At 45.1% G+C, this 18,499-nt stretch overlaps 2 protein-coding genes and 1 pseudogene across 3 annotated transcripts; 1 reads left to right on the top strand and 2 right to left on the bottom strand.

Annotated features, from left to right (window-relative positions):
- The first annotated feature begins 3,114 nt into the window (after window positions 1-3,114).
- On the top strand, window positions 3,115-10,057 carry LOC128142601 (guanylyl cyclase-activating protein 1-like). Its single transcript, XM_052788737.1, has 4 exons — window positions 3,115-3,423; window positions 6,016-6,165; window positions 7,884-7,974; window positions 9,007-10,057. Exons 1-4 carry the CDS (start codon window positions 3,226-3,228, stop codon window positions 9,132-9,134), a joined length of 567 nt encoding a protein of 188 aa, XP_052644697.1. The 5' UTR covers window positions 3,115-3,225; the 3' UTR covers window positions 9,135-10,057.
- Window positions 10,058-11,734: 1,677 nt separating this feature from the next.
- LOC128142598 (olfactory receptor 5V1-like) lies at window positions 11,735-12,681 on the bottom strand (annotated as a pseudogene).
- Window positions 12,682-14,257: 1,576 nt separating this feature from the next.
- On the bottom strand, window positions 14,258-18,336 carry NME6 (NME/NM23 nucleoside diphosphate kinase 6). Of its 2 annotated transcripts, XM_052788739.1 has the most exons (6): window positions 18,224-18,336; window positions 18,016-18,118; window positions 17,863-17,902; window positions 17,239-17,399; window positions 16,796-16,973; window positions 14,258-15,318 (listed from the first exon to the last, which is right to left on the bottom strand). In XM_052788739.1, the coding sequence occupies exons 1-5, from the start codon at window positions 18,311-18,313 to the stop codon at window positions 16,807-16,809; spliced, it is 561 nt and encodes a 186-aa protein (XP_052644699.1). In that variant the 5' UTR covers window positions 18,314-18,336; the 3' UTR covers window positions 14,258-15,318; window positions 16,796-16,806. The 2 variants fall into 2 exon arrangements, with proteins under 2 accessions (XP_052644699.1, XP_052644698.1); XM_052788738.1 differs by having other exon boundaries at window positions 14,258-16,973.
- Between the last annotated feature and the right edge of the window lie 163 nt (window positions 18,337-18,499).

Below are 18,499 nucleotides of genomic sequence, written 5' to 3'. Positions count from 1 at the left end.
CAGCCTGGAGAAGAGAAGGCTCCAGGGAGACCTTATAGCGGCCTTTCAGTACTTAAAGGGGGCCAAACCATTCTATCTATGATTCTATGTGTAAGGTATACTTCCTCTTTGTCTATAAACAAGATTTTGACCGTAACTCTGAGTTCTTAGTTTAAGAATGTTTAGTAATGGTGTCTAACAGAGATGATAGAAATACTCCATCTCCTTTACATACTGTCCCTCTTAAATGGATTAATGGTGATAATTTTCAAGGCTCAGTTACACTGGTATCTCACTATGTTTCATTAACACAAACAGTTTTTTAATGGTCTTAATAATGTTTATCTGCAGCTTCAGTATAAGTAACTGAAGCATTTCTGATACATAGTCTTGTTGCATTGACTTAATATGCTCTGGAGAAAGTGAATTTGAGGCAGTACTACTTACATTGTTATATGATGCTGGCCACAAAAGATAAGTACATGCACTGCTTAGCACTGTTCATTGTTTCAGCATCTAAAATTGCTTATCTTTATTTTATTATAAAATGTTTATGGGTTTGGATTTTTTTTTTTTAAGTTATGCTACAAAAATAAACTATTACTGTGTTTTAACAGATACAGGTTTGTGAAGATAAAACATTGGAATGACAGCTATTCCTGAGTAAAGATGGTGATTGACTCTGATTCATCTGGTTGTTTTGGGTTTGTGTGGTGGGGTTTTTGGTAGTGGGGGAGGGGCTGCAGGGCCGGCTCCTGTGAGAAGCTGCTCGAAGCTCCCCCGGCTCCAAGTCGGACCCGCTGCTGGCCCAGGCCGAGCCCATCAGCGATGGTGGTAGCACCTCTGGGAGAACGTATTTAAGAAGGGAAACCTGCAGTGGAGAGAAGAGTGGGATGTGAGAGAAACACCTCTGCAGATACCGAGGTCAGTGAAGAAGGAGGGGGAGGAGGTACGCCGGAGGAGGGGATGCCTCTGCAGCCCGCGGTGAGATGTCAGGCTGTCCCCCTGCAGCCCATGGAGGTGAGCGGTGGAGGAGATGCCCACCTGCAGCCCATGGAGGATCCCACGCCAGAGCAGGTGGATGCCCCCGAAGATGGCCGTGACTCCATGGGAAAGCCCGCGCCGGAGCAGCCTGTGTCTGAAGGACTGCAGCCTGTGGAAAGGAGCCATGCTGGAGAGGTTCATGGAGGACTGTCTCCCACAGGAGGGACCCCAGGCTGGGGAAGAGCTCCATGCTCCCAGGTCCAATCAGTTGCAAAGCTGAGAATGTATTCTTAGTAGGCACACACACACACAAACACACGTATACAACACATATATACATATGCACCCAGCCAGCAATACAGACGGCAGCACCCAGCATGCACACAAAAACAAACAGCACTGGTGACTGCATCCTGTCCCCATCTCTGGCAGATAAGGATGAAGATCCATCAGTGGGAGATATACATATATGCACAATGCAGGTAGCTCCAGTAGCTGGGCTTAGACACTTGATCTACTCAGTAGCTGGCTCTGGATGTCTAGTCTGCCCAGCTGCTGGCACCTGGACATGCCAGACCCCCAAGGGCCACGGCCCCACTACAGATGCTGGTACAGATCCCCTTGCACACACCAAAGCAGACACAGACATGTACACTGTGGGTCCCTTCAGTAACTGTGATGAGACTCTCAGGATCCTTGCTTTGTCTTACTCTGTCTCCTGCACAGAGAAACACACACAGACAAGTGGGTCTCCCTCAACCCCACACCTTACAGTCTCTCCAGCAGTTGGGCTGGACCCCTGGTCCTTCCGATAGTCAACTCCTCCAGTTCTCTCACTAACAGAGACATACACACACCTGGTTCCCAAACCACTTAACCTATTTGCTGGTTAGTCTGGCTTGATAGTCACTAGTGATCATATACTGACATACACACTTTCACTCGCTCCAGTTGCTAGCACCCAAGACATGTGGGACCATGTGATCCGTGGTCTGACACCAGTTGCTGGCACTTAGATCCTCACTGATTCCAGTTGCTGACACCAAATACATGCAGGCTCCTGTGACCCATGGTCCCCACTCCAGTTGTGGGCACTTAAGTCCCCATGCATACACATGCACACAGAACGGAGCTGCACAGCCAGAAGAAGAGTTACAAGTGTTAGAAGACAGGAAAGACTGTGGTGATCAGGCACAGGGCATGGCTAGACACTCATACTGACCAGCAACCATTTTACATGCAACCAGCCCCTTGTATCCCCTTTCTCTCCATTTTCCCATGCTTGTCATCCCTAAACCACCTAGACCCATCCCTTTCCCCACCTTTGGTTCCTCCCCTAAACATCCCATTATAAGTCTTGTGCAATCCCCAAATGCTCTTCCCCTGCACCCCACAATGTTTTCCCCAGGCAGTAACCCCATGCAGTCTGTAGGGTACTTTGACAACCTCTCCCATTGACTCATTGTGATGGGTGTCACCTCCAGGCCCATGGGGCTGATGGCTCCCCTATGACAGCCTTAGAAGGAGCTGGGACAGGGGCTTCATTTCTTTTACTGGGTTATTTGGGTTCCCCAGCCTGTGGTTGTCTCTTTTTGCTCCTTCCTGTTTGTGCAGATGAGCCTTTTATGGGTTGATTGCACTTCTGTGGTGTTCTGGGATTAGCCACGTCAGGGGATTATTAGGGTTCCCCCATCTGCCTTGTGTGTGTGGAGATGAGCTTTTTCCTACATAACCTACCATTTATGATGGGCTACTTCTGTAACACTTTCTGGTCCTATACGCTAAGTTATGCAACATTTGTATTTGAGAAGACAGCCTCTCAAATCCAGTTAGAGGAGCAGACCTTTACTTCACCTCAAATCCCACATCTTGTAGCCTTTTCCTCTTATCTTCATGTATAATTATATCAAGGTTAAAAATAGGGTAGTGTCCTAGGGTACACCAAAGCAGTATAGCTCCTAATGCCAGTGTCTGATTAACCTTCTCACCCTTTCTGATTTGGCTCCTGAAATAGCGGCAATTTGCTAGATTATTTTGCACCTCCTTTCCATTCTAAGAAGACTGTTTGTATCATTGAAACTTTCAGGTTTGTAAATCAGCCTCTAAGCAGATTAACATTTATAATTGGCTTCTGGAAAGTTAGATCCCTCACTTAACTGACAGTAATGTCAAACGTGGACAGGAGCAGACAGGCAGTGCTGTGAGAGCAACAGGAGGAAGAAGATCATTCCTATAGCATCATTCTTCTGACCACGCATACGCATGGGGAACAATAGCAGCTCCACAGTGGATGATCTGCAGGCTATCGAGATCCACCACTGGTACAAAAAGTTCATGACGGAGTGTCCTTCTGGACAGCTGACAGAGCATGAATTTAAACAGTTCTTTGGGCTTCGAGGGCTGGATCCAGAGGCCAATGAGTACATTGAGCAGATGTTCCGCACGTTTGATATGAACAAGGTGAGTTCTCTGGCAAGGAAATTAACTGCCTCATACTGCTTAAAAGTGAACCAACTCCTGCACTTTTAGAGTCCTTGGTTTTCTCTTACAAACATTGGTGTTGAAAGCTGCTGAGGGACACTAACGTAAAGTAGCTAAATGCAAGAAGCAAATTAATGTGCATAGATAATGACATAAATAACATAACCATAGGTAATAACACCTTATTATCTAACTACCTTGTGCAAGTTCATCTTTGAATTTTCAGAATTCCTTATTGTGTATTAATTGGCTTGGCCTTGTTTGACTAGCAAAATACTAATGAAAGGATTTCATTCCTATTCTTATATGTTCTTATTCTTATTATTCAAAAATATATCTGTATTATATAGTAGAGACTACAGGAATCAAACACAATAGAAATCATTATAGCATTCACAGAGGAAGTAATTTCCAGGTATTTGGCAGCTGAAATAAATACTGCATGGGCAGATGATCTACGTGGCTCTCCTCAGTTCTAGGAGGTATAGCATACAGCAGTAGCTAGCAGGTAGGTAGTATTCCTCACTGTGACAGGCAATCAGTGGCTGTCTCTAAGGTAGGAAACAGTAGCCCCCATAATTCCTTTAAGCGTGCAATGCCCCTCACTTTTGCCTGTTTTTTATCCATATATAATTAAGCCTATGCTTGCGGGTCTGTAATCTCAATGATAGAGAAATTTGGTTTTATGGCAGCCTGGGAAAATTCAGCTTTGCTCTCTGCTCCAAGGTTCTGAAATGGCTGGAGCAAATGTCTGTGAGTTAGGGAGGAACTAGTCACAGATACATGTGAAACAGGTAGGAAATCACGGCGTCAGTTTTGAAGAAGGAAAACCTAGGGACTGAGCAAAGAACATTGGTTTGGACAATATGTGAGAAGGCATAAGGAGTTAAGGAATGATAAGGAATATTACAAAATTCTTGAAGGTAAAAGAGGAGCAGCTAGGCTCCATTAGGGTAGCTGAGGTCTTGTGGTGGATGTAATGACTGGAAATGACCGCAAATCTCAAAGAATATCCTTTCTCATCCTGAAGTTCTCTGGACCCAGGATGAGGATAGTGATGAGAAGCAGTTTTATAAAATAAACCAACACATTTACAGTTCTTGCACCAGTCTTTCCCTTTACCTCTGTCATTTCTTGGGATGTTTAAGGTCTTTAAAATTTGTTCAAGGATGTTACGCACTCCCAAGTTCTCCTGTGAGCCCCATGTTATGCAGTAAACAGTGTTTTAAGAAGACTCTCAAAATCAAATTTGGTCATACAAAGATAAAAAGCTATCTTCTAAATAAAGTGATAGTCATCTCAAGGGGAATGAAGTAAGAGTGTGGCAACTAGTGGAGATGGACCTACATCAGTTAATCTTAGCCTGTTAATAGTTAGCCACTTAATCTAAGCTCCTTTTATAAACAAAGGCAAGGAACAAGAGCACCCAGAGGAAGAAGCACCCTGTAGTAATACAGACACTGATGATGAATGGAATCATCTGCCCTCTGGACCTTCAGATTCTGAGAACTCTGCTGAGGACAGAGGATAAATTTTCAATAGAGTTATTTTATAAATTGCAATCATGCCCTCCTTCAGAACTGGTTATCTTTGTTTTCTGTGACTTTGCTCAATGAAGTTATGAAAAACTCACATAAGGGGAGTACTACAATGATCCTGAATGAATATTTTAAAATGTTGTGATCCTTGCTGTAAAACAGTAGTGCTCTGCTAGTCCACCTACATTTGCCTTTTACATATATTTATCACCCATTCCAGAAAGGCATCTGACTTTAAATACCTCAATAAATGAAAGTTTCATTTTTTTTTCTCTGTAATTTTTTGAAGTAGTTATTCAGAATCTTTGACAGAGATACACACTTTATTTGTTGTTTCTTTTTAACTACTTCAAATTTTAGTCAGTGTTAAATCTAGGGATTATGAACCTTTACTGTCTGGCATTTCTCTTGCAGAGGAACCAAGAGCTTTTTGAGTTTCTTTGTAGATTCAAGAAATTGAATGTTTAAAAACCTAAATACAGAACAATTTTTCCAGCTGTCAAATCATGTTTTATGTATTTTTAAAAAAAATATCTTCAGTCACTTTTTTTTGTCAGAGAATGGAGAAGAGATCTACAGCTTACTGAAATAGCAGTAGTTTCCCACAAAGACAAAGCAGACTAGTACAGAAAACCCAAGGTAGAATTACCTTCCACTTCTCTTGCAGCCAGGGCTCTGGATCAATCTTCTCTCCCAGCAGGCCATAGGCAGTCAGCTCTGGTGGACAGAGAGGGGTTCGTTCATTCTGGCCATGAGGAGTGACAGGTTTCATCTCTGCAGGTGGTGAGCACAGAATAGCCTAGACAAGTAATAGATCATAACTTCAGGAATCCAGGTATTTAGGAGATCTTGAAGGTGGCCAGAGAAATAGTGTGCGTGTACACTAAAGCTTTTTCCTAAGTCCAAGTCTCTGTGCCATTTGTTTTTCTTTCTCTTTTAGCTGTGAATCTAAAGAGCAATAAGATAAAACAGCTCCAGAGCCATAACTCCCTCAGTTTGTTCCTGTCACAATTTGTTTTTTGTTTTCCCACAGGATGGATATATTGACTTCATGGAGTATGTGGCTGCCCTCAGCCTTGTTCTCCGTGGGAAGATGGAGCAGAAATTGCGGTGGTATTTCAAGCTCTATGATGTAGATGGCAATGGCTGCATTGATCGACATGAATTGCTCAACATCATTAAGGTGAGTCTCCAGGGGTCTGTGTTCTTTCTTCTTTCCTTAAAGACAAATGCACCACACAAGTAAGACTTTCGCTATTCCCCATATGAATGATCATGGATGAGACCTTCTTTAACAGTATTCTTTCTTTAGCAGAATTCCTCACAATCTCATGGTCCAGTAAGCAGACTTGACAGACTCTTCTTTACCACCACAGCATATGTAACAGCATAGCTAACTCCATAAAATTGTTTTAGCTGCCTAGGACCTAAATTGCACTTTCCAAGATTTCAGACTCCATGACTGTCAGTTGCAGTCTCCGCAATGTGTCCTTCCTATGTCCTTTTCCCCATGAGAACAGTAGTTGGAGAGTTAGTCCAGTTTGCTTTCTAGACCCAGCTCCTAAACATCAATGTAATAAAACATTTCTGACTCTAGCAAATAGTTTGAAGAAGAATGACTGTCAATGGAAAAGATTGTATGTAAATAGCTATTATGGAAGGTGTTGGAATTGCAGACATAAACATGATCTTATGAATAGCTCAGAATGAATTATGCTGGAAGCTCAGATTATTCTGTAAAGACTGGGAAACTAGAAAGATGCAAGAAAGATTCAATGACCCTAAATAATTTACATTTCTGAATAAGGAAAGTCAGAAAATGCATTTGATAAAGATTTGAAGCCTGAGCTGTCCACAAATAAAACCACTAATAAGATGTTAGTAATGCATTCTCACCTGGGTATGAATCTTAGTGCTGGGCATTGAAGAGACCAAACCATATCAGTAACTGTAATAATATACAGCTTCCTACCAATAACTTGCACTAGAAATACTCAGACATCACAGTGAAGCAACAGATAGTAATTGTTTAACACAGAGTTCTTGAGAAACAAGTCTTGTGGGCGATAATTGGTGGCAACCAATTTACTGCCCTTTGAATTTTGTGGATGTAGTTCAGTGTCTTTCTTGGCAGCCTTAGGAAGTTGCTGAGGTGATACTTAGTTTTAGTAAAATGGCATTTGAAAAAGAATGAAGAAACTTACCAAATATCAGAAGGTAAAAACTAGAAAGTAAATAGTCTTACAATCAATATGAAGGCTCTGGAATCACATATTTGTGGACATCCTTAAACAAAGGAAACAATTAGGCATGGAAAGAAAAGAGAACCCTGCACTATATGGTTATGAATAAGATGAATTGTAGTAAACAGTGGTGAATAATGCTTAAACTTTCTCAAGCTGAAAATTAATTTCCACTGAGCTTTAGGGAGAAGCAGGACATACAGGAAGCAGTATATAAATGGAAATAGGGAGAGCAAGAATAGAAATAAATGACCATAATATATAGGAAAGGAATTTCATAATGTCAAATGCCAAGGGTGTTTGACAATGTTTATCGGGCTTGGTGGACCATAGGGTAATAGAAAGTGGATCAGTTAAGTGGATCCTGATTCTGCCATTTCTGCAGTGCTTAACCTCCACCTAAGCAGAATTAGGATGATCATCTAAGTTTCACTGCTCATTCTGTGCTCCAAACCCATGCTCCCTTTGCAGCCTTCAGTGCCAGCTGTAAGGCCTGATGATTTCTGCTGTGTTTTCCTATTGATGTTGGTTCGTTTGTATGGGGAAGGTACCAGGCATGACTGTCTTGTTCTGAAGCTACACTGACAGGCTGCAGTGGAATCAGTCTATTGTTTTGGGATCCATTAGGCAGCTTCCTATTCTTGCTCTTTTCTTCTAGGCTATTCGAGCTATTAATGGTGGTGACCATGAAACTAGTGCAGAAGAGTTCACCAACCGAGTTTTCAACAAAATTGATGTGAACGGAGATGGTAAGATTCCTGTCTTGGTCATCCAACTTAGGTGGTCTCTGTGCTACAGAGAGATATCCATGTCTTCCTTTCTTGATTGAACTTTATGCCTCTTCATTTTATATTTGCTTGTTAGATGAATTCTCATCCAGTAATGCATTCTCCGTGAATTTTGCTAAGGCGTTTTTCTCCTTGCGTCATACATAATCAATATGACAGGATTTGTTCCCTGTACTAAGTCTCACCTGTGTTCTGTCCACGACTTTGGTAGGGGGGGATTGGAATGGGGGGGGGGGTTGCCTTTTAGTGTGTTGCTGTGTAGCTTATGTCAGTTAGAAGTGGGAAATATTAACAGATGGCCCCAGCTGCTCCTAAATATTTCAGCAGCAGGGAAAGGAAGAACTGGAATTTAATGTTGAAGTTCCGAATTTCTTCACTGGGTCTGCTACAGGCAGTACAGCAAGCACATGAAATGCTATGGACCAGTAAGTCAAAAGCTGGTCAACGCCACTGTAGTCACTGTATGTCCCTGACAGATATTTGTTTCCTTGCTACTTCATGTGCTCATTACCTTCTGATGTGCCCTTTTGTTATTCCAGAAGAACTCTGCCAAGCTGCTTCCCTGCACAAGGACTTTTTGGCCTAGCACAGAAAACCTATTTCTGCCTGTCACATCTTCCTTCTGTCACTTCTTTTAAACATGAAAACCAGCAAGTATGGGGCAGATTAGGACTATGACAAATTAGGACAAAAAGGAGGCGGCTAATCCAGCCTTATTTATAGGAATCTATGATCCCACTCCTTAGCCACGCACTTCCTCTATTCTTTCCTATGTACCTTTCCCCTTGTGTGGGGAAAAAAAAAAAAAGGAAGCTGGAGTTGCCTGGATATCAGGGAAGTTTCATATAAGCTTAAAATGACTCTCTGAGGCCTCTTGGTGCTTTAGAACAGTGCATGTATAGTAAGTGGTCTCTAAAGTTAGATTACTGTACTCCTTTTCTTGTTTAAATGTGGATTTGCATGATTCTGATGCCTTCTGTCTGTCTGACACAGGTGAACTTTCTCTGGATGAATTTGTGGAGGGAGCAAGGAAAGACAAGGAGTTCATGGAGGTGATGATGAAAAGCTTGGACCTGTCACACATTGTGGCCATGATCAACAACCGTCGGCATAGTGTATAAATCAAGCTAGGAGAAGACACTGTGCCAATAGACTGAACGGTGTACACACACCAGAAAGGAGAGACAGCATTTTTTAAAACAAACAGAATTGCCATAAACACAACTATGGAAGTAGGAACAGAAAGACACTGCTATATTTGTGTGTCTGAGTGCATGTTTCTGTACAAATATTGAAGCTCAGCCGCATACGTGCAAGGCGGGTTCAGAAAAACTGGATCTGGGTTGGCAGTATTTGACTTGAGTTCCTAAAATTTAAAGGCCAAGTTTCAGGGCACAAATTTCCTCCTTATTTTGTGTCCCAGATTGTCACTTTGCAATGGACTAAAAGTAACGCTAAGTTTGTGAAAAGCAGTAGCAGAACTGGATGATGGAGTGTGGAAAATTTCTGACACGTACAAAAGAGGAGCTTCAAACTGTTATCAATGTAGAGAAGTATCAAAAGAATGTAACTTCCACTGTTCTTGTCATGGTGTTAGATCATAAACACCAGCATGTTTTTCCATACCAGATGTGCTTGGATTTGGTAGTCTCTACAGAAGTAGCTTTATTCATAAGATCTCAAGAGCTGAAAGAAAAATCAGTCTTTAAGGCCGATAGTGGCAAATCTGTTCCCAGCTGCACTGTCAGTAATGCTGCTGTTTCCAGCTTTCTGTGATCAAAGAACTCTTTATCAAACAAGTCAACAGTTTAGAAGCAGCTTCTGTAACTAGAGAAAATACGCTGCTCAGTTTCCCAAAGCAGAAGAATTACCTGAGAGATTTACACTCGTTGTCCTACTACTCTCCTCTCATACAATGGAATAAATGAAGTATGTGAAGATGATCCTAATGTTGTTTCTTCACACATCCTTTATTGGTCTTTCTTTTTATTCTTGGGGGGAAGATCTAAGAAGCAAAAGAAACAACTCAGCAAGGTGACTTGTGAATTCTAGAAGGTAGTACAGCATCTCTGCTCAGTGTTTTATACTGAGAAAAATCACAATCTGTGTCTGTCAATCACGGGAAAGACACATCGTGATTCGGGTTAGAAATTATCAATTTTAATGTAAATTTGCTGGAGGTTTTTGGTTTGGGTATTTGCTTGGTTGGTTGGGTTTGGTTTCTTTGTTTTTTTTTTCTCTGAAATAACTTTCCGAATATTTTTTCCTCATGCAGTTCACCCTTTATTTTCTGATGTTCCTTTCCAGGGGGCTTTCCAGAATGGGCCTCGTTGTGGCAGACTCTCTTATGTGTCCTAGTGAGACTCTGAACTAGGGGTGTTTCAATAATTTTTTACAGTCAAGTAGAGTGTATAGCAAGTAGAGCTGGCTAAGAGGCTTGCAACCTGTTTCGGTACGAGCAACAGGCTATGCCTACACATGGGTTACAGAAACACTTTTTTCCCTGAAGAATAAAATCGATGTATGTTGTGCACTAAGAAGAACTGGCAAGCTGCTCCCAACAAGCTGTATGCCTCATAGGCCCATTTTTTGACTCTCCAGTAGGTTTCTTTGGGAACAGACTGGATTTTGCTGGGTATCTCTTGGTAACTGAGCTATGGATAAGCATGTTTTGGCCTCTTCCAGCCAACGCACACCTCTGTGGCACAGCTGCAGAACTGCTGCTGTGGCTGCAGGTGTGCACCTGCATGCGCAGCCTGTGACAGCTTCCCTTGCCTGGGGGGGAAGACCCTTGCACTGGTGGCTGGCTGCTCCTGGCTTGTGCCATGGCGTTGGACACTGCTAGCCCTTGTGTACCTGCCTGCAGATTTGGCCAGCAGCGGGATTGCCCCAACACCCATGCAATCATTTAAGCTTGGACCCGGTTGCAGAGCTCCTGCAAGAATAGGTTAAGCTGAGGCAGTGGCAGCTGGACGAAGCTGGCTGCCCCACGTCACCAGCCAGCCCTCAGCCACTATCGTCCACAGCCACACCGCTCACAACAACTGCATTTTGATTTTTTTTATGGCTATAAAGCAAAGCAAGCTTTTCTGGTGAGGATTTAAGCAATGCCAGCTCACAGCTCAGTGCTGGTAACTTGCTGTTTGACCAAAGCACTAAGAATAATGGGTGGCCTGTTTAAACTGCTGGCTGCTGTGCTAATGTACAAAATGCTACAGAGCTTTTATGGCAGCCTGGCGGAACCCAGCAGACACCAGACTCAGTGCCAAAGCGTGTGTGGAAGGCGGATGGTGTGACAGCCCCTTTGCAGAGGCCAGATTTTGCAGTCCAAGACACTGCCCCTCATCCTGTGCAGAGCCTGGCTCAGCACCTTGCGCAGCCCCGAGACAGAGCTCATGGCCCTGCTCGGTGCCAGCACCTGTCTGATACCACATGAAATTGCCTGGTAGCAGCATAGCTGCAACAGGTCCTGTGCTGAGCTCAACACACGACCCTTGCAAAATAAAGACGTAATCCTGGAACTGTAGCCTTGTTCCCAACTTGATTTTGCCATTCTACCATCAGTGATGTGCTGAGGGTCAGACAAGTGGTGGCCGTGCGCCACACGCAGCCGCTGCCTGGGCAGGGACCTCTAAGCCCGCTGCTGCCGTCAAAGATTTCCCACAGACGGGCCATGCTGCACCGGTGCCACACCAGCGCTCTGCCGCAGCCCTGGTATTGCTCATGCATTGCTGCCTGGGGAGGCCGGCATGCCCCGTCCCCACACAGCCTTCCGCAGGGCCCCCCGCACCTCCCGGTTGCGGAGGCTGTAGATGAGAGGGTTCAGCATCGGGGTGACGATGCAGTACAGTGCAGAGACCAGTGTGTCGGCTGCCGGGGAGTAGCCAGAGCTGGGACAGTTGTAGTTCAGGTTGGCTGTTGCAAAGTACAGGGTGACCACAAGCAGGTGGGCAGAGCACATGGAGAAGGCCTTCTGCCGGCTGGTGGCCACAGGCATCCCAAGGACAGTGGCCAGGATGCAGAGGTAGGAGATAGCGACAAGCAGGAAGGGGCTGAGGCCCATGAAGACACTGGCAGCATGGAGTGCCACTTCGCTGGGGCGGGTGTTGCTACATGCGGCCCTCAGCAGTGGGGGGATGTCACAGAAGATGTGCTGGAGCTGGGCAGCCCCGCAGAAGGAGAGCCTGGAGGCCAGGAGGGTGTGAATGGCCGAGTCCAGCATCCCCCAGAGCCAGCAGCTGGTGGCTGCCGCCACACAGACACCCCAGATCATGGCATGGGCGTAGTGCAGGGGCTGGCATATGGCTGCATAGCGGTCATAGGCCATGACAGCCAGGAGCACGCACTCGGCCCCTGCACACCCCATCAGGAAGAACACCTGTGCCAGGCACCCGTGGTAGGAGATGGTCGCCTGCGGGCGCAGGGTATTTGTCAGGATCTTGGGCACCATCACTGATGAGTAGCAAATGTCCAAGCAGGATAGGTGACTGAGGAAGAAGTACATGGGGCCGTGGAGATGGGGATCCAGGGACACGAGGGCGAGTATTGCAGAGTTCCCTAGCAGCGTGGCCAGGTAAATAGCCAGGAAAAGAACAGAGGGAAGGGCTGGCCGTGGGAAAAGCCCAGGACCATAAACTCTGTCACATGAGTCTGGTTCTCACCTGCCATGGGGCCAGCTGGGTTGGTCTGTGGGCAGAAACAAGTACTGTGAGGAGGAGGTGGTGACTATGAGCCATGGGACTGCAGCACAACCACCCACAAGGCAAGGGTTTCACTAGTAGGATGGCTTTTCAACCACTATCTCCATAGTGGTTGAAAGCTTCCCATGTTGAGATTTCACAGACACGAGGATTTTAGAGTCCCGAGAGCTGCTATTCAGAGTTGGATACGTGACTGCAACAGAATCACACAGAAGAAACCAAGAATGCTGTGCATCTGGATTAACCCACACCTCCTGAGTTCTCCTGCCAGCCCAACCCCTGTCTTTACAAGTATACCAAGCACATCTCTCTTCCTCCTGGTTGCACTTAAGGCAACTACATGCTTCCCTGCCCCCTAGACATGGTCACATCATTCCTTAGGTGCCACAGCCACTAAGCTTGCTCTGAGCAACCTGACCTAGTTGAAGATGTCCCTGCTCATTGCAGGGGGGTTGGACTAGATGACCTTTAAAAGTCCCTTCCAACTTTCCAACCCTTCCAAACTTTTCTATGATTCTATGACTCCATGAAATCCAGCAGCACTAGGAGAGGACACTCCACAGAAACAGTGGCAGATCAGATTAAGATCAAAGAGCAAGAGGAACATCAAACTGCAGGAAAAAATAGACCATGACTGTTTTCTCCATATCACAGAAAAATAACAATCTCCCACCTTATGCCCAACACAGGTGAAGTCGGGGCTAGATTTGGACTTATTAACCAAACTTAATGTTGGGCTTGACAAGGTAGAAGTACAAGCAAGAGAAAAAAAAACCCCATACAACAGACTGTACTCATGCCTATGTAATGATCCACATTTGCTTCATAGGCTTGCTTGGGTCCAGAAGCAAGACAACCATATCTACATGATACACAGTTCAAAGCCCTGGTAGATTCCAGGCAGAAACACTTTCCATCTCTCTTCATCAGATCCTGATCCCAGTCACTAACATGTCCAGGACATGAACTGCCCTTGCATTCAAACACCTTTACACTAGGTTCCCCATTGACTATCTAGTACTAGAGATTTTCATCTTTATTTGCTCCCCTTCCTTCCAAAATACCCCAGATAAACAAAACCTGGCTTCCATATTTTCAAACACCTAGAAAAAAAAAATAAAAAAGAAAAGAGTAGTCAGTTATGCAAGCTGTTGTTGAAGTTGAGTACTTAGGTTTAAAATGGGACTACATTTATCCTTTCCAGAGAAGAGATGTTCCAGAGAAATTCTTCAGAAATCTGTCTCATCTCCTGAGTGCAAGGAAAGGTCTAAAAGCTAAACAATTGGTGGGATAAGTTATGTTAACACGACTGTAGTGTTTCTGTGAAATAGTGGAGAACTTTCTCCAGAAAGCTGTAGAATGCAGAAACTGTATGGTTCAGCATCCTTCAGTCTAATATTCAGGTACCATGCTTCTGTGCAAATAAACAACAGGCAGAAGGCATTTAAGCATTAGTAAGAAGAGAACAACAACCAAAGTACAAATGTCTACTGTGCATGAGATTGTTGCAGCATCAGACATTACAAGTTTAAGCTAAGCCAGCATTCAGATAACTTGCCTTTATTATTTTACAACATGTTTGGAGCTCAATTAAAGCAACCAAAAATCTTTATGAAAAGAGAAGAAATAGCACATACTAGCCATTACCAAGATTTCTTAAGAATGGTTTGGCTCAGGTATAAAAATTAAAAAAAAAAAAAAAAAAATCAGAGGTTTCACCTTGTTCTGTAAGGTGATTCACCACAGGACCAAGAAGCACCAGAAGGTATACAAAACAGATGCTAATTGTCACTAGAGAAGTTAAAAAACATTTCTTGAGCACTTACAAGGAGGGGAAAAAGAAAGAAAAAGAAAAAAAAAAAGAAGTACTTTCATAAGAATCCTCAAAACAGAGAGCATCTGCTGTCATCTCATATATCCAAAGGCTTCCTTTGATATTAAAAATAATTTTTGACACTATCTCCTGCATCTAACACAAAATATTTCAATATTAGCTCTCCTGATAAAGTTCACAGACCATCTTTAGATTTGCAAAATAAAGACTCTAGAGAAATGGGACTGTATAGTTTTGACCACCTTTACTCAGGTACAGTCTTGGTGGACCAAAGAAATATTAATATGGACACAACAACTGGCAGCTATCTAAGTAATGGTGATTGTGATCTGATAATTATTCTGTGAAAATACAGTGCCACTAAGCCAGTGTTACCCATACTTGAAATTTTTGAAAGGGTCGGTTTCCCCGAATGTAATAACTGCAAGTGACTAGAAAAAAAAAACCAACATTTAAAATGAGAAGTGTAAGCTAGGAATTACCATTTAACGATATCCCAAATTAATATCCACAAAGAAAGCACAATCTAAAGAAGAAAGGTGAAAAAAATAGTTACAGGTTAATAGTTACAAGAAAACCACACATAATTTAACAGGAACTCAGGGAGTCAATAAAATATCAATTGACAGTAGCATTAAGGACAGCAAGATTTTAGACCTGTATAAACGCATACTCGATCATGAGCAGATCCACCATTGGATACTGCTGGTGAAAATAAAAGCAGCAATGCAAAAAATGCAGAAATATTCCGCACATCCTTTTGATCTGTACCTGGAACAAAACAGTGACTGCATTTAATCTCATATAATAGTAAGGAAGGAAGAAAAATACTGATATATTTAATCAAGGAAGCTCTACGGCAGCACTTCCTACAATTAAACATTTTTCAATCAAACGACCAATGTTTCACATAGTTGTCTTAAACTAGACAAAGAGTAACTTGCCTTTGATCTGTGACACAATAATGCACTAGTAAATTCGGGACTCGGTCAACAGCTTTAGTGACTAGTATCATCGATGCTAGTCATGCATAGCTTCAGAAAATGAAGTCAAGCTAACAAACTTCTTACCCCAAGTACATTATTAGAAAGGTACCTTCACCAACACAGTGCATTTGAAATTATCCAAAAGAAATTCACTCAGTACAACATGGCACCTTAATTAAAAAAAAAAGTCAGCATTGTGAGAAGCTATTAGGGGGACAGTTTAAATGGATTAAAAACTCCTACAGGAACAGATCTCAAAATGCATCAAACAGGAAAACATAAATAAGCATGTCAGATCCTTGCACTGTACCTCAAAACCAAGTCCTCATGCACCATCATATAATAATTTTATCAGTTATCTGGATAACGACTTTGTCCATATAATTTACAAAGGACATGGAACTCAGTGCTTCAATGCTGAGCTCTGTGCAGAAACTCTACAGCTTCTGTGCACCAGAATTAACTTCTCTGGCTTTTTATTATGGATTCAAGAAATCTACAGCTCTAATAGCTGCTATCAAGTTTCATCAGAACTACTCATCTCATGCCCCAGGCAATCTAAAAGCACAAAATAGAAGATCCTTCACAGGCACTGGACTACTCCACATCTTTCTGCAACTTCCCCTGGCACTTCTGTTGCAGGCTTGTCAGCCCAGACAAAACTGAACCAACAGTATATGCTGCTTTCCTCTCAAGAATGGCTTCTAACTGTGCCCTCCGCCAGATGCTTAAGATATGAATCACGATACAAAACTGAAGGCAGCCTTGTTTCTCAGCTTGGAAGCAGGAAAGCAAGGACAGGAGAGTTAATATTGCTCTGCTTACCGCTGCATTTTCTCATATTCTTTTTCCCCTCTCTTCTCCATAAGGGACTGTGGGAACAGAGTAAATATTAAGAATCTGAGGCCTACTATCAGCAAAACCAATCATATCCTAACTGGAACTAGCAACTCCCTTTCCACCTATCCCTTTGATGAACTCGCCCATACTGCTCATATCCAAATAAACACAGGAGGGACCAGTGAACTGCATGGCTAGACCTCTATATCGAGTTGGAGTACTGCTACTTGAGAAGTTTTTTTCCTAAAATGCCCCAGCACCTGTATGCTGCATGAATAACATAATCCCAGGTAGCACAACGTAATATGCATTAGGTCTTTCCCTCCCCCATACTCCTTAAAACATTCCATGGCTCTATGTCTTGTTAGGGGGCTGACCCAAACAGTGCGCCTAGCAGCTACTTCCAGCTCAGCAAACCATACCCCTGGGTAATTCAGGTCAACTCTGTTTCTTCATCCCTGAACACACAGTGGACACGCTCCTCTGCATTGTAATAAACCTGCCCAGAGCGCAGACGTGGCTCTTCCTGCTGGTACCAGAGCTGTTCATTGAACTCGGGGAAGAAAAAGGCAATTTCTCTGCTGGCTGATGCTGGTGAATCTGTTGGAAAACAGAGGAAAACAGGATGAGAAGTGCCAGTCAGGCACCACAAATATGTGCTATGTTCTAAAGGGAAGGGCAGAAGCCATAAAAGTGCCAGGCTCGATTGCACCAGGACAGGTGTGACTGGAGTCTGCAGAAGTAAGCAAATCATTAACTCTGACTCCCAGAAAGGAAAGCAAGCAAAGGCAGGCAAAATACCATCATTCACACCTCCCTGAGCTCCAGTCTTTGCCCAACACTCAGCCAAGAAGGACAGGTCTACCTGAGCCATGAGTGGTATTCCTCGTGTCAGTAAGGCCATAAGCTCCTCGGATGGAGTCCGGGACGCTGTTTCGGGCTCGGAATACTTTCGTGGGTCCCATCAGGGATCTCCAGAGGGGTACAGCATTCTCATGGGCCAAGATATAAGCCCACATGGGGCCACTGAGAAAAGGACCGGGGAAGAGCAGAAGTAGATAAGGTTACAAAAGGGCATAGCTCCTTCATTCTTATAAATACAGCAAGCGCAAAGAAGCAAGGAAGTGCAACCGCCATGCAGTGCTTTCTGGGAGGGGACACAGACATTGAGACCATGCCTCAGAAGCAAAGCATTTGCACGAATGACCTCGTCCTAGGTGACAGTACCCACAACCTTTGGGGATGCCCCCCCCACCAAGTACTGCTGTTGTCACAGCAGAGTTGGTTCCTGACACTTCTCCACCCGCGAGCCCGGAGCCTTCCGTCTCGGTACACCACAAGCGCCAGCTCCTGACGAGGTGCATCCCACGCCGAGGTGGACCCCTCCAGACGCAGACGCATTGCTCAGGCAAGACACGGGTCCACCTGCAAAGCGAAGCCAGCTTCCTCCCCGCGCCCCGCGCAGCCCGGCTACGGGCACGGCAGGTACCTGGCCATGAACTCCACCAGCCGCTGGTAGAAGAACCGCCCTGCGGGAGAAAGACGGCCCGAGTCGCACGGCCCAGCTCCGCCGGCCCCGGTCCTGTCCGCCGGCCAAGCTCGTCCGCCCGCAGTGCCCGCCCGCCTGCCCCGGCCCGCCTACCCGCGTGCTCCCGGTAGAAGCGGCGGCTCTCCTCCCGTCCGCAGCGCAGCTTCTTGGCGCGCACGATGAGGAACCGGTTGCTGAGGATGGTTTCGTGCACGGCCTGCGGGCAGAGGCGCAGCGGCTGGGCGGGCGACGCGCATCACCAGGACGCCCCGGACCGGACCGACAGACCAGAGCGGGCCGGGCCGGTCCGCCCAGCTCTCACCTCTAGCACCAGCGGGTGGGCCACGGCGTCCGGCTTCAGCAGCGCCAGCGTCAGCTGCAGCGGCCGCCCGGACAGTCCCGCGGCCGCCATGGCGCGCCCCTCGCAGAGCGCCGTCGCGCCGGTAATAGCGACAGGGGCGTCGCGCACGTGACGCACTTAACAAGGGCGGGGCGGAGCGCTCAGACACGCACGGAGTGGCCGGGAGGCGGGGAGCGGAGCCGGAGGCGGGGGGCGGAGCCGGAGGCGGGGGAGCGGAGCCGGAGGCGGGGGGCGGAG

Source organism: Harpia harpyja, chromosome 6 (assembly GCF_026419915.1).
Source record: "Harpia harpyja isolate bHarHar1 chromosome 6, bHarHar1 primary haplotype, whole genome shotgun sequence".
NCBI classification, from domain to species: domain Eukaryota; kingdom Metazoa; phylum Chordata; class Aves; order Accipitriformes; family Accipitridae; genus Harpia; species Harpia harpyja.
Note: the sequence above shows the minus strand (reverse complement) of the source record. Positions and strands in the feature narration are given on the sequence as shown.

Excerpts from the sequence above, each read along its gene's own strand:
- NME6 (XM_052788738.1), bottom strand. The coding sequence starts at position 18,313 with ATGGCGGCCGCGGGACTGTCCGGGCGGCCGCTGCAGCTGACGCTGGCG. Across the intron at positions 17,400-17,862 it reads CTGGTGGAGTTCATGGCCAG|TGGCCCCATGTGGGCTTATA; the intron begins GTACCTGCCGTG and ends TCCTTTTCTCAG. Across the intron at positions 16,974-17,238 it reads GAATACCACTCATGGCTCAG|ATTCACCAGCATCAGCCAGC; the intron begins GTAGACCTGTCC and ends GTTTTCCAACAG.
- LOC128142601 (XM_052788737.1), top strand. The coding sequence starts at position 3,226 with ATGGGGAACAATAGCAGCTCCACAGTGGATGATCTGCAGGCTATCGAG. Across the intron at positions 3,424-6,015 it reads GCACGTTTGATATGAACAAG|GATGGATATATTGACTTCAT; the intron begins GTGAGTTCTCTG and ends GTTTTCCCACAG. Across the intron at positions 6,166-7,883 it reads AATTGCTCAACATCATTAAG|GCTATTCGAGCTATTAATGG; the intron begins GTGAGTCTCCAG and ends CTTTTCTTCTAG.